Below are 27772 nucleotides of genomic sequence, written 5' to 3'. Positions count from 1 at the left end.
GCCAACTACAAGAAATGTCTGACCTCTGTGATTGCCAACAAGGGTTTTGCCACCAAGTACTGTCATGTTTTGCAGAGGGGTCAAATACTTATTTCCCTCATTAAAATGCAAGTCAATTCATAACATTTTGGACATGCGTTTTTCTGAATTTTGTTGTTGTTATTCTGTCTCTCACTGTTCAAATAAACCTACCATTAAAATTATTGACTGATCATGTCTTTGTCAGTGGGCAAACGTACAAAATCAGCAGGGGATCAAATACTTTTTTTCCTCACTGTACAGTGGGGAAAAAAGTATTTAGTCAGCCACCAATTGTGCAAGTTCTCCCACTTAAAAAGATGAGAGAGGCCTGCAATTTTCATCATAGGTACACTATGACTATGTGAGAAATGACAGACAAAATGAGAAAAACATTTCCAGAAAATCACATTGTAGGATTTTTAATTAATTAATTTGCAAATTATGGTGGAAAATAAGTATTTGGTCAATAACAAAAGTTTCTCAATACTTTGTTATATACCCTTTGTTGGCAATGACACAGGTCAAACGTTTTCTGTAAGTCATCACAAGGTTTTCACACACTGTTGCTGGTATTTTGGCCCATTCCTCCATGCAGATCTCCTCTAGAGCAGTGATGTTTTGGGGCTGTCGCTGGGCAACACAGACTTTCAACTCCCTCCAGATCTGGAGACTGGCTAGGCCACTCCAGGACCTTGAAATGCTTCTTACAAAGCCACTCCTGCATTGCCCGGGCGGTGTGTTTGGGATCATTGTCATGCTGAAAGACCCAGCCACGTTTCATCTTCAATGCCCTTGCTGATGGAAGGAGGTTTTCACTCAAAATCTCACGATACATGGCCCCATTCATTCTTTCCTTTACACGGATCAGTCGTCCTGGTCCCTTTGCAGCCCCAAAGCATGATGTTTCCACCCCCATGCTTCACAGTAGGTATGGTGTTCTTTGGATGCAACTCAGCAGTCTTTGTCCTCCAAACACGACGAGTTGAGTTTTTACCAAAAAGTTCTATTTTGGTTTCATCTGACCATATGACATTCTCCCGATCCTCTTCTGGATCATCCAAATGCACTAGCAAACTTCAGACGGGCCTGGACATGTACTGGCTTAAGCAGGGGGACACGTCTGGCACTGCAGGATTTGAGTCCCTGGCGGCGTAGTGTGTTACTGATGGTAGGCTTTGTTACTTTGGTCCCAGCTCTCTGCAGGTCATTCACTAGGTCCCCCCGTGTGGTTCTGGGATTTTTGCTCACCGTTCTTGTGATCATTTTGACCCCACGGGGTGAGATCTTGCGTGGAGCCCCAGATCGAGGGAGATTATCAGTGGTCTTGTATGTCTTCCATTTCCTAATAATTGCTCCCACAGTTGATTTCTTCAAACCAAGCTGCTTACCTATTGCAGATTCAGTCTTCCCAGCCTGGTGCAGGTCTACAATTTTGTTTCTGGTGTCCTTTGACAGCTCTTTGGTCTTGGCCATAGTGGAGTTTGGAGTGTGACTGTTTGAGGTTGTGGACAGGTGTCTTTTATACTGATAACAAGTTCAAACAGGTGCCATTAATACAGGTAATGAGTGGAGGACAGAGGAGCCTCTTAAAGAAGAAGTTACAGGTCTGTGAGAGCCAGAAATATTGCTTGTTTGTAGGTGACCAAATACTTATTTTCCACCATAATTTGCAAATAATTTCAGCAAAAATCCTACAATGTGATTTTCTGGATTTTTTTTCTCAATTTGTCTGTCATAGTTGACGTATACCTATGATGAAAATTACAGGCCTCTCTCATCTTTTTAAGTGGGAGAACTTGCACAATTGGTGGCTGACTAAATACTTTTTTCCCCACTGTATATATTGTATTCTATTCTATAATATTCTACTGTATCTTAATCCATGCCGCTCTGTCATTGCTTGTCCATATATGTATATATTCTTAAATTCCATTCCTTACTAGATTTGTGTGTATTGGGTATCTGTTGTGACATTGTTAGATATTACTTGTTAGATATTACTGCACTGTTGGAGCTAGAAGCACAATCATTTCGCTACACCCGCAATAACATCTGCTAAACACGTGTATGTGACAAATACAATTTGATTTGATTTGTTTAAACGTAATTGGCATCGTTAATGTTAAGAAAAAATCCCTAACCTGAAAAACAGTTTTTTCTTCACAAAATGTAAATCCCTGTGCAGTTATGACAAAATTACCGCTAACAGGTCCCGATCATCATCATAAAAGGCAAAAATGTAAATTAAACAAATACCTAACACAACAATGCTGTAATGTTAGTAGGAGGTTTAAGGGGAAACATTTCTAATTATCTGCACGTCATAATCGTTAACAGTTGGAAAAATGTGAGACAGGGAAGCAACAGCACCGAAGTCCTGTATGGCAATACTTCGAGAAGTTAAATGCAAACTTTGTGAGCTGGAATTGAGCTACAGTGGCAGTACAGGTGCAATGATTAACCATCCGAAAGGGAGGCAACGTGACCATGAGACCCAAGTTGTGCTGGCAGCAGCGCAGGCCCCCAACAGACATTAGACAGGCTCTTCACACAAACAAGTGTGATAAGGGACAGAGTGAGAAAATGACAGTGCTGATTACAGAAATGAATGCAGTTGATGTGCAGCCATTGTAAATGGTAGAGGATGTCGGCTTCAAATAATATCAAATCGTATTGGTCACATACACATATTTAGCAGATGTTATTGTGGGTGTAGCGAAATGCTTGTGTTTAATAAAAAATTAAGAAATATATAAATATTAGAACGAACAATGTTGGAGTGGCATAGACTAAAATACAGTAGAATACAATACAGTATATACATATGAGATGAGTAAAGCAAAAATATGTAAACATTATTAAAGTGACTAGTGTTTCATTATCAATGTGGCCAGTGATTTCAAGTCAATGTACAGTGAGGGATTTTGTACGTTTGCCCACTGACAATGAAATTATCAGTCTATAATTTTAATGGTAGGTTTATTTGAACAGTGAGAGACAGAATAACAACAAAAAAATCCAGAAAAGCGGATGTCAAAAATGTTATTAATTGATTTGCATTTTAATGAGGGAAATAAGTATTTGACCCCTCTGCAAAACATGACTTAGTACTTGGTGGCAAAACCCTTGTTGGCAATCACAGAGGTCAGATGTTTCTTGTAGTTGGCCACCAGGTTTGTACACATCTCAGGAGGGATTTTGTTCCACTCCTCTTTGCAGATCTTCTCCAAGTCATTAAGGTTTCGAGCCTGACGTTTGGCAACTCGAACATTCAGCTCCCTCCACAGATTTTCTATGGGAATTAAGGTCTGGAGACTGGCTAGGCCACTCCAGGACCTTAATGTGCTTCTTCTTGAGCCACTCCTTTGTTGCCTTTGCCGTGTGTTTTGGGTCATTCTCATGCTGGAATACCCATCTACGACACATTTTCAATGCCCTGGCTGAGGGAAGGAGGTTCTCAACCAAGATTTGACGGTAGATGGCCCTGTCCATCGTCCCTTTGATGCGGTGAAGTTGTGCTGTCCCCTTAGCAGAAAAACACCCCCAAAAAACACCCCCAAAGCATAATGTTTCCACCTCCATGTTTGACGGTGGGGATGGTGTTCTTGGGGTCATAGGCAGCATTCCTCCTCCTCCAAACACGGCGAGTTGAGTTGATGCCAAAGAGCTCGATTTTGGTCTCATCTGACCACAACACTTTCACCCAGTTCTCCTCTGAATCATTCGGATGTTCATTGGCAAACTTCAGATGGCCCAGTATATGAGCTTTCTTGAGCAGGGGGACCTTGCGGGCGCTGCAGGATTTCAGTCCTTCACGGCGTAGTGTGTTACCAATTGTTTTCTTGGTGACTATGGTCCCAGCTGCCTTGAGATCATTGACAAGATCCTCCCGTGTAGTTCTGGGCTGATTCCTCACCGTTCTCATGATCATTGCAACTCCACGAGGTGAGATCTTGCATGGAGCCCCAGGCCGAGGGAGATTGACAGTTCTTTTGTGTTTCTTCCATTTGCGAATAATCACACCAACTGTTGTCACCTTCTCACCAAGCTGCTTAACGATGGTCTTATAGCCCATTCCAACCTTGTGTAGGTCTACAATCTTGTCCCTGACATCCTTGGAAAGCTCTTTGGTCTTGGCCATGGTGGAGAGTTTGGAATCTGATTGATTGATTGCTTCTGTGGACAGGTGTCTTTTATACAGGTAACAAGCTGAGATTAGCAGCACTCCCTTTAAGAGTGTGCTCCTAATCTCAGCTCGTTACATATATAAAAGACATCTGGGAGCCAGAAATCTTTCTGATTGAGAGGGGGTCAAATACTTATTTCCCTCATTAAAATACAAATCAATTTATAACATTGTTGACATGCGTTTTTCAGATTTTTTGTTGTTGTTATTCTGTCTCTCACTGTTCAAATAAACCTTCCATTAAAATTATAGACTGATCATTTCTTTGTCAGTGGGCAAATGTACAACATCAGCAGGGGATCAAATACTTTTTTCCTTCACTGTATATAGGGCAGCAGCCTCTAAGGTGCAGGGTTGCGTAACCGGGTGGAAGCCGTACCAGGCGGTTATACAGCCCGACAGGATGCACTCAATTGTGCATCTGTAAAAGTTTGTGAGGGTTTTAGGTGCCAGCCAAATTTCTTCAGTTCCTGAGGTTGAAGAGGCGCTGTTGCGCCTTCTTCACCACACTGTCTGTGTGGAGGGACCATTTCAGATCGTCAGTGATGTGTATGCCGAGGAACTAGAAGATTTCCACCTTCTCCACTGCGGTCCCGTCGATGTGGATAGGGGCGTGCTCCCTCTGCTGTTTCCTGAAGTCCACGATCAGCTCCTTTGTTTTGTTGACGTTGAGTGAGAGGTTATTTTCCTGGCACCACTCTCCCAAGGCCCTCACCTCCTCCCTGTAGGCTGTCTCGTCATTGTTGGTAATCAGGCCTACTACTATTGTGTCGTCTGCAAACTTGATGATTGAGTTGGAGGAGTGCGTGGCCACGCAGTCATGGGTGAACAGGGAGTACAGGAGGAGGCTGAGCACGCACCCTTGTGGGGCCCCTGTGTTGAGGATCATTGAAGTGGAGATGTTGTTTCCTACCTTCACCACCTGGGTGCGGCCCGTCAGGAAGTCCATGACCCAGTTGCACAGGGCGGGGTTCAGACCCAGGGCCCCGAGCATAATGATGAGCTTGGAGGGTACTATGGTGTGGAATGCTGAGCTATAGTCAATGAACAGCATTCTTACATATGTATTCCTCTTGTCCAGATGGGATAGGGCAGTGTGCAGTGCGATGGTGATTGCGTCGTTTGTGGATCTAATGGGGCGGTAAGCAAATTAAAGTGGGTCTAGGGTGTCAGGTAAGGTATAGGTGATATGATCCTTAACTAGCCTCTCAAAGCACTTCATGATGACAGAAGTGAGTGCTACAGGGCGATAGTCATTTAGTTCAGTTACCTTTGCTTTCTTTGGTACAGGAACAATAATGGACACCTTGCCATGGTTAAATGCGGTGGTTCGCGCTTTCAGTTTTGCGCAAACACTGCCATCTATCCATGGTTTCTGGTTTGGGTAGGGTATAATAGTCACAGTGGGTACAACATCTCCTATACACTTCCTGATGAACTCGGTCACCGTATCCGTGTATTCGTCAATGTTATTCTCAGAGGCTACCCAGAACATATCCCAGTCAGCGTGATCAAACCAATTTTGAAGCATGGATTCCGATTGGTCAGACCAGCGTTGAATAGACCTTAGCACGGGTACTTCCTGTTTGCCGAAGGAGGCGGGGGGGCTTGTAGGCATTTTGAAAAGTTGAGTAGCGGTGGTACAATGTTTTCCCAGAGCGAGTACTACAGTCAATGTGTTAGTAGAACTTCGGTAGCGTTTTCCTCAAATTTGCTTTGTTAAAATCCCCAGCTACAATAAATGTGGCCTCAGGATATGTGGCTTCCAGTGTGCATAAAGTCCAGTGTAGTTCTTTGAGGGCCGTCGTGGTATCTGTTTGAGGGGGAATATACAGTGTCTTGCGAAAGTATTCACCCCCCTTGGCATTTTTCCTATTTTGTTGCCTTACAACCTGGAATTAAAATTGATTTTTTGGGGGTTTGTATCATTTCATTTACACAACATGCCTACCACTTTGAAGATGCAAAACATATTTTCTTGTGAAACAAACAAAAAAACAGAAAACTTGAGCGTGCATAACTTTTCACCCCCCCAAAGTCAATACTTTGTAGAGCCACCTTTTGCAGCAATTACAGCTGCAAGTCTCTTGGGGTATGCATGCAGAACATTTCCGTTATTTATTTTTTCGATTTTTTTGAAACATTTCACTTCACCAATTTGGACTATTTTGTGTATGTCCATTACATGAAATCCAAATAAAAATCCATTTAAATTACAGGTTGTAATGCAACAAAATAGGAAAAACGCCAAGGGGGATGAATACTTTTACAAGGCACTGTATGTTCATTGGTGGCATGTCCCTGTTGGCTAACGTTAACTCACAGATAGAACAATGAGCCAGATATTTCACAGGATGTATAAATGTAAAGCAACCGGTTGGCGTTTCCACTCACTACCAAATATGGCGATGAGAGGAAGCCCAGTGGCCAGCAGTGGGAGAAGATGGAGCGAACTGGATTTTGGGTGACATTCTGCTAATTTTCTCATCGATGATATGGCCAAAATATCATATCACTGTATTTTTCTCATTTTTGACGGTATTTGATGTTTCTTAATAATGAAAGTTGTAAATATACTTTATGGGTAGTGCATGGTGGTTTTAATGTGCTTTCTCCATTCTGATTGCTTTACTGTTCAACCAAAAATAATAGAAGGACAAAACTGACATTCAAGTATTTCTATTTACAGAACATTGCATAGAAATCAAAATCCTCTTTTGTAGCCTCTTACTCTGGTACTCGGCCAATGTTTGCCATTTGCATAGTTATTTGTTCAATTCCAGCATTTACTTCCAGGATTTTAATAAATTTCTTCATTTCCTGCTGTAATTTGTTAACACTCACAGACTGTGTCATGTTTATTTTGTCTTAATATGCCTCTATTTCGTAAAATAAATAAAAAATGTTTCCTTGACAGAATTATTATTCTCCGACCTATTTGACTGCAGTTCTCACGTTCGCCACTAGTAGTTACCCGATTTCTTGGGGTCTTACTGTACCTCCGAAAGTTGTTTGACTTGTTGCTCTTGCAAGCAAACTTCCTCAGTTATCAGCTAAAGGCAGTTCTTTCTGGCCATAAAAACGGATGCTTACCATCCTTTTTTGGAGTCATTATTGAATTATTGAATGTAACAAGTCAAACATTAAAATACTTTTATAGAAGGTAAAGCGTAAATTCAAACCAGTCCGTGAATGAATGCCTGTATAGTTTGTTTACGGTTTAACGCCCAGCCAGTGTATTCTGTGTATTTAAATAATAGACTTGACTTTAATTTTGTGATGTGTTTAGCTACCTAGCTAATGTTAGGCCTACTCATTTGTGTATCAATGGTTAAAGTTTTTCCAAAATTAATATAAAGTTAGCAATTTAACTAATGTTTTTATTTTTTTGTGAATGTATAATGTGGTTTGGATGTTTGAAAAAGTAGCATTGTATAGCCTAACGTTAACATTACTAGCTCCTTTCAGGGAAACAAATGTGTGTTTAACCAGTTTGTCCAGTATGGGCAACCATAGTTTGGCAAGTGGATGTTGGATAGTAACAACACAGAGTAATGGTATATTTTCTAAACAAGCCTAAAGATTGTTTTAGTGTTGACTACTGCAGCTGGTGTAGCAAATTAGCAATAATATTAGCTAGCATTTTCCAGCTAGCATTTTCATCACCTAGTACGCATGCCATTGATGCCTTCATCACGGCAGGGTTTCTGGGATTTATATGAGGTGGGAGAGTGAGTATTGTAGGTTTGCAAGAGTTTCAATTCGGTGGGAAAGAGGTGATCGGGAGTTTTTCAGACATGCACACACACAACAGTGTGTGTTCCCTGCAGTACACGTTGTCAGGAAACCCTGAGAGACGCTGTTCATTCCCAGGTAAGTTTCATGAATATTCAACCCAATCACATTACAGACCCGATCACATCGTCTGAACACGAGCCTGTTAGTTTACGAATGTTCACGCAGGGTGTGCCGAAGCTGTGTATGTGTGACACGCCATTGATAATTCCTGAAAACTGTTTGTTCGTGGGAAAGTGATCTGGAATTTTCAACCCAGAAACATGTATTTTCATGCAGTCGAAGAACAAGGTCTATTGTGACTTTTGACACAAATCAGCTACTTTGACCACTTTCCCAACAAGTTAGACAAAAACTTAGAGCGCATGAAATCTTACACTACTTCTCTGCTTTTTAAATCTAAAATCAGAACTCTTCTTCCACTACCACAAAAATACTTGTAAAGAATTAAAGCAAGTCCCACAATTTGTCTTCATGGAAAATTACCATCTAGTTTATATCGCTCTTTTTTTTCTAGCTTTATTTACAAACTGATGCCTCACCTCCCTATTTCCTTGTGGATGTCATAGTAGTCAGTCAGCCGGCGCATCTTCCTGAGAACGGTCTCCTTGTCCTCCATTGGATCCTCCTTGTCTTCTTTAACTACAAGGTAGCACAGAAGTGAGGACACAATTACAATGTAGCCTGTGTTAATCACATTCCCAACTGCTAATTTACATCTGCCTCTACATAGCGGCATCTCAACAATCTGACTAATAAGTGTCCTTGGTGAGCGGTATTAGATGCAAGCACGGGGTCAGTTTCAGGTAAATCTGCTTAGCAATGATAAACCGACATTTCACTCCAAAATTAAAGTTTGTCAGATGTTTTTAGGCCTCAAGAGTAGTCTAATGTCAAGAAAAATCCACATCCTTAGACATCGGTTGTGTAGATCCAGCTGTCTCCTCAAATCTCCCAAATGAATAGAAAAGATAATCACAGGATAAAACAACCAGGAAATTAGACGGTACTAATATTTTCCTTTCATTTGGGGATTAAGGCATATACGTAGCTGGAACGATACAATTGGTGGCTTGGGATGTGGACATATCTCATAATTTGTCTACTTTGAGGTCTGAAAACATCAGACGACTATTCCTCTGTGTCAATACTGGAATGCATATTTGATTGAATGGTACCCTAAGGCTTACCTGTGAGCACGGTGAGCTCAGCCTTACAGGACACAAAGCCAGCCAGGTTCTTGGCTGTGCAGGTATACACCCCTGAATCTTCTGGACTTGTGTTGAGCAGCACAAGGGAGCATTCGTTGTCATCATACACAAAGGTGATGTGACTACTCTCGCACAACAATGTATCATCCTAAAACAAAGTAACAATATGTCACTATGGAATTCATCGCATTTCATGAAAATAAACATACATTTACTAATGTGGGACCCGCTTTAAATGAACTTCTGCCACTTTTCAACCTCATATTCATTATCTCCAGCACCATACCATTGTCTACATATGTGGAAATAGTGCATTTATATGATCTGTGGTTAAAAAGACAAGAAATGACCTAAAAAATACTTCTCTGTGACATCACAGGGTAGGATTAAAAGCCCCAAAAACAGTGATTTTCAAAACTTACAAGTAGTTTCTAGCCATATGGAGGGTATTTTCTTGCTCCCCACGTTACCAAGAATCTCATAGTGTTTAAAAAGCACTGTTTTTAAAATGTCTTAACTTTTGATGATGTCATCGAGTAGAACTTTTTAACTTTATATTTATTTCCACAAAAATAGAAATGTGCCATTTTCACATATGTAGACAATGGAATTGTGCTGGAGATAATCAAAATAAGGTTGAAAAGTGGTGGAGTTGCCCTCTAACCTCTTAAGGATCAGACCCTTTTTTTTCAATTTTCGCATAAAATGATATTCCCAAATCTAACTGCCTGTAGCTCAGGACTTGAAGCAACGATATGCATTTCTTGATACAATTTGAAAGGAAACACTTTGAAGTTTGTGGAAATGTGAAATTAATGTAGGAGAATATAACACATTAGATCTGGTAAAAGATAATACATACAAAAAAACGTGCATATTTTTTTATTTATTTTTTGTCCCATCATCTTTGAAATGCAAGAGAAAGGCCACAATATAATATTGCAGTTTAGGCGCAATTTTGATTTTGGCCACTTGATGGAAGCAGTGTGTGTGCAACGTTTCATTGCAATAGTGGACTATTTTGTATCAAGTCTGCCCAAATGTGCCGAATTGGTCAATTGATACATTTTCAAGTACATAACTATAGAGAACATAACGTCTGCTAAATGACAAAAATGTAAATGTAAATGTAAAAATGATATGGTAATACAAAATATAAGTTTACACATTCCCAGGAATGTCATACATGATGGATCATTATTTTATACACTAACTTTCACACATCTAGATGGCCGGGCGGGGTGGGTGTGGAGCCAGAGACAGCAGGAGTTCAAACTGTAGAACCCAGTTCCAACATTTGAATATAATAATGGATTTTATCAAAGAGAACTATGCTACATTTTATCTCTGGGACTCTTAGGATGACAAATCAGAGCAAGATTACTGAATGTAAGTACATTATTTACCTTCAGATGTGAATGTATCAAACCAGTTGACGTGCTAAGTTCTTTGTTGTTGTGCACTCTCCTCAAACAATAGCATGGTATTTTTTCACTGTAATAGCTACTGTAAATTGGACAGTGTAGTTAGATCAACAAGAATGTAAGCTTTCTGCCCATATAAGACATGTCTATGTCCTGGAGAGTTTTCTGTTACTTACAACAGTCATGCTAATCACATTTGCGCACGTTAGCTCAACCGTCCCGTATACGGGACGCCGATCCCGTAGAGGTTAAATGATGTGCAGCTTATAAAGGCTTCAGAAAGCCTTCAGAAAGCCTTCAGAAACACTACATAAATGTCACAAATAATCTACAACAGTATGTCATGCTTTATAAAGGATTCATAAATGCGGCATAACTTTGTGACATAACAACCAACGTCAAATGTGACATAATGTTGAATGTCGAATGTGACACTATGTCAAATATGAAAAACATTGTACATTCTTTAAAATAATAATTATACCACCACCCAAAAGGGCACTTGGCGAGTGGGAGGGCAAAGGGGCAGGTACTCCGGCATAAGTAGATCCCTATCTGTGTACATGCCTGCATGGCTACTAAAATAGTTATTTCAAATAATTTTGTTGACTTCACAGCAATTGTTAACATTAGCTAGCTAGATAGCTAGCAGCATAGCTAGCTATATCAAAATGAAATATAGCTAGCTAGCTAGCTAATATGCTCAGCTAAATAGAAATCCCCCTAATGTACTAGAGTAGCTACAGTGGGGAAAAAAAGTATTTAGTCAGCCACCAATTGTGCAAGTTCTCCCACTTAAAAAGATGAGAGAGGCCTGTAATTTTCATAGGTACACGTCAACTATGACAGACAAAATGATATATTTTTTTCCAGAAAATCACATTGTAGGATTTTTTATGAATTTATTTGCAAATTATGGTGGAAAATAAGTATTTGGTCAATAACAAAAGTTTCTCAATAGTTTGTTATATACCCTTTGTTGGCAATGACACAGGTCAAACGTTTTCTGTAAGTCTTCACAAGGTTTTCACACACTGTTGCTGGTATTTTGGCCCATTCCTCCATGCAGATCTCCTCTAGAGCAGTGATGTTTTGGGGCTGTCGCTGGGCAACACAGACTTTCAACTCCCTCCAAAGATTTTCTATGGGGTTGAGATCTGGAGACTGGCTAGGCCACTCCAGGACCTTGAAATGTTTCTTACGAAGCCACTCCTTCGTTGCCCAGGCGGTGTGTTTGGGATCATTGTCATGCTGAAAGACCCAGCCACGTTTCATCTTCAATGCCCTTGCTGATGGAAGGAGGTTTTCACTCAAAATCTCACGATACATGGCCCCATTCATTCTTTCCTTTACACGGATCAGTCATCCTGGTCCCTTTGCAGAAAAACTGCCCCAAAGCATGATGTTTCCACCCCCATGCTTCACAGTAGGTATGGTGTTCTTTGGATGCAACTCAGCATTCTTTGTCCTCCAAACACGACGAGTTGAGTTTTTACCAAAACGTTCTATTTTGGTTTCATCTGACCATATGACATTCTCCCAATCCTCTTCTGGATCATCCAAATGCACTCTAGCAAACTTCAGACGGGCCTGGACATGTACTGGCTTAAGCAGGGAGACACGTCTGGCACTGCAGGATTTGAGTCCCTGGCGGCGTAGTGTGTTACTGATGGTAGGCTTTGTTACTTTGGTCCCAGCTCTCTGCAGGTCATTCACTAGGTCCCCCCGTGTGGTTCTGTGATTTTTGCTCACCGTTCTTGTGATCATTTTGACCCCACGGGGTGAGATCTTGCGTGGAGCCCCAGATCGAGGGAGATTATAAGTGGTCTTGTATGTCCTCCATTTCCTAATAATTGCTCCCACAGTTGATTTCTTCAAACCAAGCTGCTTACCTATTGCAGATTCAGTCTTCCCAGCCTGGTGCAGGTCTACAATTTTGTTTCTGGTGTCCTTTGACAGCTCTTTGGTCTTGGCCATAGTGGAGTTTGGAGTGTGACTGTTTGAGGTTGTGGACAGGTGTCTTTTATACTGATAACAAGTTCAAACAGGTGCCATTAATACAGGTAACGAGTGGAGGACAGAGGAGCCTCTTAAAGAAGAAGTTACAGGTCTGTGAGAGCCAGAAATCTTGCTTGTTTGTAGGTGACCAAATACTTATTTTCCACCATAATTTGCAAATAAATTCATTAAAAATCCTACAATGTGATTTTCTGGATATTTTTTTCTCAATTTGTCTGTCATAGTTGACGTTTACCTATGATGAAATTTACAGGCCGCTCTCATCTTTTTAAGTGGGAGAACTTGCACAATTGGTGGCTGACTAAATACTTTTTTCCCCCACTGTATATCTCATAGCCACACTCATGTAATGAGATTTGTAAATGAAAAAGGCCTAAGCTGTCTCTATAATATTTACTTTTGTATTGTTACAGACACTGTTTGTGCAGGACAACAGAGTAGAAAATCCTGATAAAGATATTGAAGGTGAGTCTAGCTCAGAAAACAGTTAGCTAGCTAGCTAGGTCTATTTGTTTTGTAATCTCATAAATGAAATGTATGAATTGCATTCCATTTGTTTTTATTGCATTGAGATGCAGCATATGAATTGCTTTGCATTGGTTGTTATTGCATTGGTTCTTGTGTTGCCTTGACTCTTATCTCTTTTACTAAAATCTCCAGGTAGCCAAGGAAGGCACTGAGACCCAAACTGTCCCCACAAACCCATATGCTTGAGATGCCCTCCTCCTCTACCTCATCCTGTCACGCTCGTCTGAAGGAGGAGACCAATGCGCAGCGTTGCGAGTGAACATGATGACTTTATTAACTTAAAGCAACCACGAAGAAAACAACAAATGACGATCCGTGAAGTTCTATACTGAATACTACTAACAGCAACAAAGAAACAATAACCCACAACACAAAGGAGAAAACACACAGAATATATATGGCTCCCAATCAGAGATAACGAGCCGACAGCTGACACTCGTTACCTCCGATTGGGAGTCATCGACCAATCACCACATGACACAAACAAAATGAAACTCACCCATCCCCAACACCACCAAATAAAATACACCCAAACACACGAAAATGAACAACCCTGGCTCAATATAAACGTCCATAGAGCCAGAGTGTCACAGTACCCCCCCCTAAAGGTGCGAACTCCGGGCGCACCAACATCAGGACTAGGGGAGGGTCTGGGTGGGCGTCTGTCCATGGTGGCGGCTCTGGCCCCGGGTCGTGATCCCCACCCCACCACAGTCACCACCTGCTTCGGTAGCCTCCTCCCAATGACCACCCTCCACCTAACCCCACCTGGACTAAGGGGCAACCCCGGACTAAGGGGCAGCATCGGCCTAAGGGGCAGCACCGGGATAAGGGGCAGCACCGGGCTAAGGGACAGCACCGGACTAAGGGGCAGTACCTGACTAGATGGCGGATCCTGGCTGGCTGGCTCTGGCGGATCCTGGCGGGACGGCTCTGGCGGATCCTGGCGGGACGGCTCTGGCGGATCCTGGCGGGACGGCTCTGGCGGATCCAGGCTGGGCGGCTCTGGCGGATCCTGGCTGGACGGCTCTGGCGGATCCTGGCTGGACGGCTCTGGCGGATCCTGGCTGGACGGCTCTGGCGGATCCTGGCTGGACGGCTCTGGCGGATCCTTGCTGGACGGCTCTGGCGAATCCTGGCTGGACGGCTCTGGCGGATCCTGGCTAGACGGTTCTGGCGGATCCTGGCTGGACAGCTCTGGCGGATCCTGGCTGGACGGCTCTGGCGGATCCTGGCAGGACGGCTCTGGCGGATCCTGGCTGGCTGACGGATCTGGCGGATCCTGGCGGGCTGACGGATCTGGCTGCTCATGGCTGGCTGACGGGTCTGGCTGCTCATGGCTGGCTGACGGGTCTGGCTGCTCATGGCTGGCTGACGGGTCTGGCTGCTCATGGCTGGCTGACGGATCTGGTTGCTCATGGCTGGCTGACGGATCTGGCTGCTCATGGCTGGCTGACGGATCTGGCTGCTCATGGCTGGCTGACGGATCTGGCTGCTCATGGCTGGCTGACGGATCTGGCTGCTCATAGCTGGCTGACGGATCTGGCTGCTCATGGCTGGCTGACGGGTCTGGCTGCTCATGGCTGGCTGACGGGTCTGGCTGCTCATGGCTGGCTGACGGATCTGGCTGCTCATGGCTGGCTGACGGATCTGGCTGCTCATGGCTGGCTGACGGATCTGGCTGCTCATGGCTGGCGGAAGGCTCTGGCTGATCCTGTCTGGCGGAAGGCTCTGGCTGCTCCTGTCTGGCGGAAGGCTCTGGCTGATCCTGTCTGGCGGAAGGCTCTGGCTGATCCTGTCTGGCGGAAGGCTCTGGCTGCTCCTGTCTGGCGGAAGGCTCTGGCTGATCCTGTCTGGCGGAAGGCTCTGGCTGATCCTGTCTGGCGGAAGGCTCTGGCTGATCCTGTCTGGCGGAGAGCTCTAGCGGCTCCGGTCTGGCGGACGGCTCTGAAGGCTCATGGCAGACGGGCGGCTTTGCAGGCTCAGTACAGACGGGCAGTTCAGAACGGCGTTGGGCAGACGGACAGTTCAGACGGCGTTGGGCAGACGGGCAGTTCAGACGGCGTTGGGCAGACGGGCAGTTCAGACGGCGTTGGGCAGCCGGGCAGTTCAGGCGCCCGTTGGGCAGACGGGCAGTTCAGACGGCGTTGGGCAGACGGGCAGTTCAGACGGGCGTTGGGCAGACGGGCAGTTCAGGCGCCGTTGGGCAGACGGCCAGTTCAGGCCGGCTGGCGACGCACATCGTGGACCTGGTGCGTGGAGTAGGAACAGGCCGGACCGTGCCGGGAACACCCACCACTGGCCTTAACTGGGGATCAAGAACGGACCGGACCAGACTGGGAACACACTTCAGTCTCTCATGCCGTGCCACAACAACTTCCCTCCCTCTACTCGCCAATGGCTCCCGTAATCCGATAGCCTTCTCTCCTTTTCTCCCTGTGGCAGCCTCCTGCTGCCCAGGCGCCCAAGCCATGTGCCCCCCCAAAAATTTTTGGGGAGTAACCACGGGCTTCCAGCCTCGACTCCGCGCTTCCTCTTCATACCACCTCCTCTCGGCTGCAGCTGCCTCCAGCTCTTCACGAGGGCGGTGATATTCCTCCTCAGACCACCTCCTCTCGGCTGCAGCTGCCTCCAGCTCTTCACGAGGGCGATGATGTTCCTCCGGTTGTGCCCAAGGACCCTTTCCAGCCCGAATCTCCTCCCATGTCCAAAAGTCCTTAGGAGGCATCCATAACTCCTGTGTCCAGACCCCTTGCTCCTGGACGCGCTGCTTGGTCCTTTTTTGGTGGGTTATTCTGTCACGCTCGTCTGAAGGAGGAGACCAATGCGCAGCGTTGCGAGTGAACATGATGACTTTATTAACTTAAAGCAACCACGAAGAAAACAACAAATGACGATCCGTGAAGTTCTATACTGAATACTACTAACAGCAACAAAGAAACAATAACCCACAACACAAAGGAGAAAACACACAGAATATATATGGCTCCCAATCAGAGATAACGAGCCGACAGCTGACACTCGTTACCTCCGATTGGGAGTCATCGACCAATCACCACATGACACAAACAAAATGAAACTCACCCATCCCCAACACCACCAAATAAAATACACCCAAACACACGAAAATGAACAACCCTGGCTCAATATAAACGTCCATAGAGCCAGAGTGTCACACATCCCATTCCTCAACAACTTCATCCCCAGACTGCTGCACTAACTGCCGACATCGCTGACAGGTTAGGACAGACAGAGACCTTTCATTTAAGACATATAATAAAATGTATGGTTTGAGCATCCATCTATTCATTCTTGGACATTGTTTAAAAATATCTATCTTTTATGTTTCTTCAAATGCAGGAGTGACCTGTGACGGGCTATGAGTGACAGAGTGGCATCGGACGTAAGTTGTTGTCTTCCATAGGAGAAGGAGAGGGCAAGTGACCTCGCAGAAGATGCTGAAACCCTTCTAACGGTAAGATAATATGAAAGATATACTAAGCCTATCATAATGATGCTTTTGACATCATACTTTATTTGTTTATTATGGAATTCAACATATTATTGCCCTGCTCCAAAAAATAAAGGGAACACTTAAACAACACAATGTAACTCCAAGTCAATCACACTTCTGTGAAATCAAACTGTCCACTTAGGAAGCAACACTGATTGACAATACATTTCACATGCTGTTGTGCAAATGGAATAGACAACAGGTGGAAATTATAGGCAATTAGCAAGACACCCCCAATAAAGGACTGGTTTTGCAGGTGGTGACCACAGACCACTTCTCAGTTCCAAATGTGCATGTGTCTGCTCAAACGGTCAGAAACAGACTCCATGAGGGTGGTATGAGGGCCCGACGTCCACAGGTGGGGGTTGTGCTTACAGCCCAGCACCGTGCAGGACGTTTGGCATTTGCCAGAGAACACCAAGATTGGCAAATTCGCCACTGGCGCCCTGTGCTCTTCACAGATGAAAGCAGGTTCACACTGAGCACATGTGTCAGACGTGACAGAGTCTGGAGACGCCGTGGAGAACGTTCTGCTGCCTGCAACATCCTCCAGCATGACCGGTTTGGCGGTGGGTCAGTCATGGTGTGGGGTGGCATTTCTTTGGGGAGCCGCACAGCCCTCCATGTGCTCGCCAGAGGTAGCCTGACTACCATTAGGTACCGAGATGAGATCCTCAGACCCCTTGTGAGACCATATGCTGGTGTGGTTGGCCCTGGGTTCCTCCTAATGCAAGTCAATGCTAGACCTCATGTGGCTGGAGTGTGTCAGCAGTTCCTGCAAGAGGAAGGCATTGATGCTATGGACTGGCCCGCCCGTTCCCCAGACCTGAATCCAATTGAGCACATCTGGGACATCATGTCTCACTCCATCCACCAACGCCACGTTGCACCACAGACTGTCCAGGAGTTGGCGGATGCTTTAGTCCAGGTCTGGGAGGAGATCCCTCAGGAGACCATCCGCCACCTCATCAGGAGCATGCCCAGGCGTTGTAGGGAGGTCATACAGGCACGTGGAGGCTACACACACTACTGAGCCTCATTTTGACTAGTTTTAAGGACATTACATCAAAGTTGGATCAGCCTGTAGTGTGGTTTTCCACTTTAATTTTGAGGGTGACTCCAAATCCAGACCTCCATGGGTTGATACATTTGATTTCCATTGATCATTTTTGTGTGATTTTGTTGTCAGCACATTCAACTATGTAAAGAAAAAAGTATTTAATAAGATTATTTCATTCATTCAGATCTAGGATGTGTTATTTTAGTGTTCCCTTTATTTTTTTGAGCAGTGTATTTAACTGATCACATCAATCATTTGAGATTTATTTGAGATTTTGTTTTCCCCCATAGACCCATTTGGCGATGTGGCCCTGAAGGTGGTTCCTGCCATCCTGCCTCCATCATCATACAGAATGAATGGGGAAATGATTCACCCCTAATATATACAACCTGTAAGTATACAGGCTAAATAAAAACACGTAGTAGGACCATTTATACAATACAGTCCATCTGTCCTCTCAGTGCAGCACAGAAATGCCCTTATCCAGATGATGCGACAAAGGCATTTCTAACAGATCTGCTAAACTTTCTTTGTTGTTACTTTCAAGGTTGAAACCAACATGCAGTACCTCCAGCAGGCAGAGGCAGGAACCATTAATCCGCCAGCTCGGGGACAAGCTACACTCCTCCCAGCCCTGTGTAATGTTCAGTGTAATTGCATTGCACATCTGCCACGCTGATCCTCAACATGGGGGCCCCTCAGGGGTGCGTGCTCAGTTCCCTCCTGTACTCCCTGTTCACCCATGACTGCATGGAGGACCAAGCATGCCCCCATTCTCATCAACAGGGCTGTAGTGGAGCAGGTTGACAGCTTCAAGTTCCTTGGTGTCCACATCACCAACAAACTATCATGGTCCAAACACACCAAGACAGTCGTGAAGAGGGCACGACAATGCCTATTCCCCCTCAGGAGACTGAAAAGATTTGGCATGGGTCCCCAGATCCTCAAAAAGTTCTACAGCTGCACCATCGAGAGCATCCGGACTGGTTGCATCACCGCCTGGTATGGCAACTGCTCGGCCTCTGACAGCAAGGCACTACAGAGGGTAATGCGTACAGCCCAGTACATCACTGGGGCCAAGCTTCCTGCCATCCAGGACCTCTATACCAGGCAGTATCAGAGGAAGGCCCTCACAATTGTCAAAGACTCCAGCCACCCTAGTCATAGACTGTTCTCTCTGCTACCGCACGGCAAGCGGTACCGGAGCGCCAAGTCTAGGTCCAAAAGGCTTCTTAACAGTTTCTACCCCAAGCCATAAGACTCCTGAACAGCTAATCAAATGGCTACCCAGACTATTTGCATTGTCCCTCCCCCCACCCCTATTTTTACGCTGCTGCTACTCTCTGTTTATTATCTATGCATAGTCACTTTACCGCTACCCTAATGTACATATTACCTAAATTACCTCGACTAACCTGTGCCCCCACACATTGACTCTGTACCGGTACCCCCTGTATATAGCCTCGCTACTGTTATTTTACTGCTGCTCTTTAATTATTTGTTACTTTTCTATTTCTCTTCTTTTTTTATTTTCACGTATCTATTTTTTACTTAACACTTATTTGTCTTAAAACTCCATTGTTGGTTAAGGGCTTGTAAGTAAGAATTTCACTGTAAGGTCTACACCTGTTGTATTCGGCGCATGTGACAAATACAATTTGATTTGATTTGATTGCTGGACCTTTTGACACTTTGTGTATTTGTATTGTTTAAATTTTTATTTTACATCCCTTGTGTCAGGAATAGGGAGGGTACAGTGTCAAGTGATATATAGTCTTTATGGATGTGTTATGAATAACCAAAGGTGTCTCACTTCAAATGAAGTATTACAGGACAGTACATTAAGTGTCAAGAAGTAGATTATAAACACTCTGCCAATTATCTCATGATCCACAGGTTACTGTAGGGTGTGAGGGGAATTTAGATGGGTTGATGGACCTGCAAAGCTTGTGTTTGTGTGATATGGAGTAGTCCTACCTGAGACTACCTAGCCACCAGGTATTCTGTTCCCATGCTGGAGACCAGGGCTTGATTACAACCTGTTACAATGGTGCCAACATTCTGTAGCTGATCTTTCGGCAGGGTGTATGACAAGGTTATAGATGTTTTGTGATGCCTCAATTTAATATGATTTATAAAGCCTTTAGTGTGCTGTGCTTATGTCACCCTTTAAGAAGCAAAGGTTTATGTCATATACGACATAGTGGGTTATGTCACATTTGACATTGGTAATAATGTCACACAGTTATGCCACATCTATTAACTCTTTATTAAGCATGACATACAGTCATAGATGATTTGTGACACATTTATGTAGTGTTTATGAAGGCTTTATGTAAGCTTTATGAAGCCTTTATAAGCTGCAATTAATTTTAAGTGGGACCACTATATTATAAACTAATTTGAAACATAATTTGGAGAGTGTCCTGTCACTACAAGTCATTGTTTATGTACCTTCTCAGCAGTTATCAGCGGAGTAGCTACATTCTGGTTATCAAACTAGTTAGCTATAGAGTACATACACTACCAATCAAAAGGTTGGACACACCTACTCATTCAAGGGTTTTACTTTATTTTTACTATTTTTTACATTGTAGAATAATAGTGAAGACATCAAAACTATGAAATAACACATATGGAATCATTTAGTAACCAAAGAAGTGTTAAACAAATCAAAATATATTTTATATTTGAGATTCTTCAAATAGCCACCCTTTGCCTTGATGACAGCTTTGCACACTCTTGGCATTCTCTCAACCAGCTTCATGAGGTAGTCACCTGGAATTCATTTCAATTAACAAGTGTGCCTTCTTAAAAGTTAATTTGTGGAATGTATTTCCTTCTTAATGCGTTTGAGCCAATCAGTTGTGTTGTGACAAGGTAGGGGGGGTATACAGAACATAGCCCTATTTGGTAAAAAAACTAGTCCATATTATGGCAAGACCAACTCAAATAAGCAAAGAGAAACGACAGTCCATCATTACTTTAAGACATGAAGGTCAGTCAATACGGAACATTTCAAGAAATTAGCCCAAATAAATGATTAACAGAGTTCAAGTAACAGACACATCTCAACATCAACTGTTCAGAGGGGACTGTGTAAATCAGGCAATAAGGGTCGAATTGCTGCAAAGAAACCACTGCTAAAGGATACCAATAAGACAAAGAGACCTGCTTGGGCCAAGAAACACGAGCAATGGACATTACATTTGTCCTTTGGTCTGGAGTCCGAATTGGATATGTTTGGTTCCAACCGCTGTGTCTTTGTGAGACGCGGTGTGGGTAAACGGATGATCTCTGCATGTGTAGTTCCCACAGTAAAGCATTGAAGGGGAGGTGTTATGGTGTGGGGTGCTTTGCTCGTGACAATGTCAGTGATTTATTTAGAATTCAAGGCACACTTAACCAGCATGGCTACCACAGCATTCTGCAGAGATACGCCATCCCAACTGGTTTGGCCTTAGTGAGACTATCATTTGTTTTTCAACAGGACAATGACCCAACACTCCTCCAGGCTGTGTAAGGACTATTTTACCAAGAAGGAGAGTGATGGAGTGCTGCATCAGATGACCTGGTCTCCACAATCCCCTGACCACCCAATTGAGATGGTTTGGGATGAGTCGGACGGCGGAGTGAAGGAAAAGCAGCCAACAAGTGCTCAGCATATGTGGGAACTCCTTCAATACTGTTGAAAAAGCATTCCAGGTGAAGCTGTTTGAGAGAATGCCAAGAGTGTGCAAAGCTGTCATCAAGGCAAAGGGTGGCTATTTGAAGAATCTCAAATATAAAATATATTTTGATTTGTTTAACACTTTTTTGGTTACTACATGATTCCATATGTGCTATTTCATAGTTTTGATGTCTTCACTTATATTCTACAATGTAGAAAATAGTAAAAATAAAGAAAAACACTTAAATGAGTAGGTGTGTCCAAACGTTTGACTGGTACTGTATATGGCATGAGTGTGCAACTTCATAAAGGGTTACAATGATATACACACTCAAATATATATGTGTAACCATGTATGCACCTTAAACCACAGGATGTCGGGAATGGGCTTGCCCTCCACAACCACAGCCAAGCGAGGCGTCTCCCCCATGTGTACATCCACATCCTCCATGATGGACTCAAAGGTTGGTGGTGCTACAGAGAGGAAACATGAAAATGTTTTAGATACTGTTCTCACAATACTCAGTATCTCGATACTCAAAGTATCAGGGCAAGGAAACAAAACATGAAGCAGACAAAATTTCCTGACGATGTACCTTGCTGCATGTAGCAAGGCATTTTGAAAAGTAGCTAACTTCTTAATAGCCATTACTGTAGTGGCTGAGAAGTGTTTCCTCTCCCAAACAATGCAAAGCACTTTGAGCAGCAGTAAAGAGATATACTGTATATACAGTACCAGTCAAAAGTTTGGACACACCTACTCATTCATTGGTTTTTCTTTATTTTCACAATTTTTTTTACATTGTAGAATAACATTGAAGACATCAAAACTATTAAATAACACATGGACTCATGTAGTAACCAAAAAAGTGTTAAACAAATCAAAATCAAATTTATATTTGAGATTCTTCAAACAGCCACCCTTTGCCTTGATGACAGCTTTGCACACTCTTGGCATTCTCTCAACCAGCTTCCCCTGGAATGCTTTTCCAACAGTATTGAAGGAGTTCCCACATATGCTGAGCAATTGTTGGCTGCTTTTCCTTCACTCTGCAGTCCGACTCATCCCAAACCATCTCAATTGGGTTGAGGTCAGGGGATTGTGGAGGCCAGGTCATCTGATGCAGCACTCCATCACTCTCCTTCTTGGTAAAATAGCCCTTACACAGCCTGGAGGTGTGTTGGGTCATTGCCCTGTTAAAAAACTAATGATAGTCCCACTAAGCCCAAACCAGATGGGATGGCGTATCGCTGCATAATGCTGAGGTAGCCATGCTGGTTAAGTGTGCCTTGATTTCTATATAAATCAGAGACAGTGTCACCAGCAACGCCCTCCCACACCATAACACCTCCTCCGCCATGCTTTACGGTGGGAACTACACATGCAGAGATCATCCGTTCACCCACACCGCGTCTCACAAAGACAGGGCGGTTTGAACCAAAAATCTCACATTTGGACTCCAGACCAAAGGACACATTTCCACCGGTCTAATGTCTATTGCTCGTGTTTCTTGGCCCAATCACGTCTCCTTCTTATTGGTGTCCTTTAGTAGTGGTTTCTTTTCAGCAATTCGACCATTAAGGCCTGATTCACACAGTCCACTCCGAACAGTGGGTGTTGAGATGTGTCTGTTACTTGAACTCTGTGACGTATTTATTTGGGCTTCAATTTCTGAGGCTGGTAACTCTAATGAACTTATCCTCTGCAGCAGAGGTAACTCTGGGTCTTCCATTCCTGTGGCGGTCCTCATGAGAGCCAGTTTCATCATAGCGCTTGATGGTTTTTGCGACTGCACTTGAAGAAACGTTCAAAGTTCTTGAAATGTTCCGTATTGACTGACCTTCATGTCTTAAAGTAATGATGGACTGTCGTTTCTCTTTGCTTATTTGAGCTGTTCTTGCCATAATTTGGACTTGGTCTTTTACCAAATAGGGCTATTTTCTGTATAACCCACTACCTTGTCACAACACAACTGATTGGCTGAAACGTATTAAGAAGGAAAGAAATTCCACACATTAACTTTTAAGAAGGCACACCTGTTAATTGAAATGCATTCCAGGTGACTACCTCATGAAGCTGGTTGAGAGAATGCCAAGAGTGTGCAAAGCTGTCATCAAGGCAAAGGGTGGATATTTGAAGAATCCCAAATATAAATTTGATTTTGATTTGTTTAACACTTTTTTGGTTACGACATGATTCCCTATGTGTTATTTCATAGTTTTGATGTCTTCACTATTATTCTATAATGTAGAAAATAGTAAAAAATAAAGAAAAACCCTTGAATGAGTTGGTGTGTCCAAACTTTTGACTGGTAGTGTACATATTGTAAATCCAATCCATTATCATAATCCGTCATTATTACACTCACCTGCCATTTCCACACTAAAGATGCAGGAGTCGATGCCAAACTTGTTGGAGGCAACACACATCAGTTGACCCACATCACCACTCTTCACCCTCAGGATCTTCAGAGAGTGTTGGTCGTCATCAGGCATACTCATCTCATACAGCCCAGGTTTGATGGCAAGGACCACTCCACTCCTAATCGCAGAGAACAATAAGACATCTTACACATCCCATTGTCGTGGTGTTGGGTGCTGGCAATATCAAGGTTATGGGTTTGATTCCGACATGGGCCACATACACTGAGTGTACAAAACATTAAGGACATGTGATGGAACATTTTATGTTTGTGCTTTTCTAATAACCAATATCTATGTTCATGCAAGTGACTGATTGAACGAATCCTCACTATCAGTATCTGCTATTTGGCAGTACGCCCAGAACCTTGTCTTGAGAACAAAAGGATACCTCAGTTTCAAGATCTCAGCTTGGAGAGAAGAATCCTCGTGAGGTATCGGTCGGTCACATGCATGAACCAAAAAGTTAATGATTAATTAATTATCAATGATGAATAAGCTAAATCACGCAAATACAACTTGTCTGTGTAAGTATATCAGAGATCTAACAGGACTGCCCCGACAGAGCTCCTGACAGACGTGTACTATGGTGTATCAAGTTTGTTGGAACCTCTCCAGTTAACTGTTAATAAACAATGATTAATTTCAGATTGACTTCGAGTGTCCCATGTGTAGAATTTCCACAACAATTTGGCGTCAACAAACAGGATAACTGATTCTGCCTGCGGAGCATTCCAGTGAGGGTCTGCGAGGAAAACCTGTGGCGCATGGAAGCGTGAGGGAAATTCCCGTCTGACAAAAAGAGGACGAGTCACGCCCAGACCCTTACTATGAGCTGCCCAGGAGGAGACATCATCCGCGAACAAAAGAGGGACATGTCTTCTGAATTTCAGTAAGTCAATTTAAATGAATTTGTATAAAAATATAAATAAATGATCAAACCAATCAAATTAAGACGAGTTACGCATAAAAAGGTACCCATAGTCTTATAGAAAGAAGGCTATTCACTATTCTTATGAGAAGACTGGAGTGAGGGCGTAACGGTACCATGGACAGCCCCGCCGACAGCTGTCTATAGGCATTTATAAGAGAAGTGTTTATGTGGTCTGCAGCCACTACTAATAGCACGTGGTGTTATTATACATGTATGTGAAAGATGCATAGATGCACATGGGTAATAAGGGAGATTATCGAGTGTGTTTGGGAATAGTACTAAGTGAATGTGGATGTGAAAGTTGTGTGAATGTGGAAAGGACGTGCTAAGCTGATTGAAATTTGGATAATAAGCTGATTGAAAGTTGGATAACAAGAAAGATTGAAATGTGGATTATAAACTGATTGAAATTTGGATAATAAGAGGATTGAAATTTTGCTATTAAGTCCTGAGTGAATGAGAGCTGTCAGAGGACTAGCTCCGGTGTGAAAGAGGTCTGAATGAATACCCCAACCAGTTCTGTGTGAGCTGAGTTTTCCAGTTCTGTGTGAGCTGAGTTTTTTGATCTATAACGTTATCTACGGTTCTGTTATCTAGGGGTTCCGTCCACCACTGCCCATCGTAGTCTGAGACTACTAGCACAAGTGTTATTGAGCACAGGTGTTTTATATGTATAGGAAGTAGCGGCAAGAGAACCGTTGAAGATACATATGGTGCATAGGATGTAACGATAGAAAAGTATACGTGGTCTGAACCACTGATAATAGCACGAGTTATTGTTATTGTAGGCATTTAGAATCGTTGAAGAATAATATACAACTTGCACACCCACACGTAGACGTACATAAGTGGTGTAAAAAGTATTAAGTAGGGCCTCCCGAGTGGTGCAGCAGTCTAAGGCACTGCATCACAGTGCTAGAGCCATTACTACAGACTCAGGTTCAGTCACGGGCTATGCCACAACCGGCCATGGCCGGGAGTCCCATAGGATGGCGCACAATAGGCCCAGCGTCGTCCGGTTAGGGGAGGGTTTGGTCGGTGGGGCTTTACTTGGCTCATCGCGCTCTAGTGACTCCTTGTGGCGGGACGGGTGCCTGCAGGCTGACCCCGCTCACCAGTTAAACGGTGTTTACTCCGACACATTGATGCGGCTGGCTTCTGGGTTAAGCTGGCGTGTGTTAAGGAGCGCGGTTAGGCGGGTCGTGTTAAGGAGCGCGGTTAGGCGGGTCATGTTTCGGAGGACGCATGACTCCACCTTCGCCTCTCCCGAGCCCGTTGGGGAGGTGTAGCCATTTGACAAGATCGAAAAAATTGGGGAGAAAAATACAAGTATTAAGTATGTATAATGGGTTACTAGAGTTTAACTTCCTAGGTAGAGACGTATTATGGACAGAGCACTCCATCTATAGGGGACTGATAGACAGTGCCAGCCCAGTTATTGTGAAAGTTGATCCCAGAAAGAGACTATAGTCTCCATAGCTACCTTAAAAAAGGAAGTTCCCTCCAAAGTTTATCTCTTCCCTTCTGAATTGGCTGATGTATTTTATAAATTCAGCGCATTACATGTTCATCTTAAAATAATATACATTTAATAAGTGTGAAGCAGAAACGGAATATCCAACAGAAATTGGTAATATATATTAAGAGGTAACATTGTTAGGGTAGACTAAAATTAAAACAATGCCTTCCAATATGGAGAAAGTTATCATATTTGTTTTGTTTATTTTTAAACCTTGCAATAGGTGGAAGAGCAGAATATTGTTTGAGAGTGATCCGAGTGTATTAGCAGTAGAGATTGAGAAGGTCTTCCTATTGGGAAGAAGGGAGTCCTATTTGAGGGAAACAGATATGGAGACTAGTGAAAGTAACACAGTGAATGGTAATATTAGTGGCTTTCAGATAGCATTCTAATAATGCAATATCTTAGTAATTTGAAGAAGTAAATGTTTCAATACAAGGTCACATGATGAACAAAGGGATTGAGCATTGGGACTGATATTAAATTAGAGGCCGCCATCTGGTGTTTGCGTTAGAGATAAGTTTCCTGTGGAACAATAGATAGCCGCCAGTACTTACTAAACTCAAACAGGCTGTAAGGGACATAGTGGGAAATTTGGGTCCGAGGTATGAATAATTGAATAAGAGACGTTTTTGACTATTTCCAATTATTATTACTAAATTCTATAGTTTGGGTAGCACCAGTGATTTAAGTAAGAAGGTAATGTCATCTAAAACAATAATCTGTTTCCATTACATGGAACTGTGTCCAGGATTTAAGTAGATTAGAGTAAATGTTTTTAGTACGAATATTGAGCTGATAAGCCAGCACCAACTTTTGAAGGTCCTAGCAGATTTGTTAAACAACAGGTTTCATATTTTGACTAGTTTTTGTCCCAGGGACAGTTAGTGCAGAACTGTATGTCAATGCAACAGGTCAAAAATAATAAGATTACAAGAGAGGGGTCTGGTATTGTTTACTTTAGAAGGTGCCTATTCAGCTTTATGGGACATCTTATCATCTGATGTGTCTGAAGCATAGTTCCCGCTCAGCCCAGTCAAAACTGTTCGCTGCTCTGGCACCCCAATGGTGGAACAAGCTCCCTCACGACGCCAGGACAGCGGAGTCACTTACCACCTTCCGGAGACATTTGAAACCCCACCTCTTTAAGGAACACCTGGGATAGGATAAAGTAATCCTTCTACCCCCCCCCCCCAAAAAAAATAATAATAATAAAATTAAAAAATAAAATAAATAAATAAATAATAATAATTGTAAAGTGGTTATCCCACTGGCTATAGGGTGAATGCACCAATTTGTAGTCGCTCTGGATAAGAGCGTCTGCTAAATGACGTAAATGTGCCCTTGAGCAAGGCACTTAACCCTAATTGCTCCTGTAAGTCGCTCTGGATAAGAGCGTCTGCTAAATGACTAAAATGTAATGTAAATGTATAATTATGTATACGCATGGTTTTATCAAGACTTTCTTCC

The 27772-nt window shown here is 43.2% G+C and overlaps 1 protein-coding gene across 1 annotated transcript in view; it reads right to left on the bottom strand.

Annotated features, from left to right (window-relative positions):
- The window catches only part of LOC121550912 (striated muscle preferentially expressed protein kinase), a 92303-nt gene that overhangs the window by 38213 nt on the left and 26318 nt on the right, over positions 1 to 27772 (bottom strand). The window contains exons 10-13 of the mRNA XM_041863365.1: positions 23798 to 23970; positions 21790 to 21902; positions 9193 to 9361; positions 8545 to 8644 (exon numbers count right to left, since the gene is read on the bottom strand). Of these exons, the coding sequence (XP_041719299.1) occupies positions 8545 to 8644; positions 9193 to 9361; positions 21790 to 21902; positions 23798 to 23970 (555 nt within the window). The remainder of the gene's footprint in view (positions 1 to 8544; positions 8645 to 9192; positions 9362 to 21789; positions 21903 to 23797; positions 23971 to 27772) is intronic.

This window comes from Coregonus clupeaformis, chromosome 4 (genome assembly GCF_020615455.1).
Source record: "Coregonus clupeaformis isolate EN_2021a chromosome 4, ASM2061545v1, whole genome shotgun sequence".
In the NCBI taxonomy this organism is placed as follows: Eukaryota; Metazoa; Chordata; class Actinopteri; order Salmoniformes; family Salmonidae; genus Coregonus; species Coregonus clupeaformis.
Note: the sequence above shows the minus strand (reverse complement) of the source record. Positions and strands in the feature narration are given on the sequence as shown.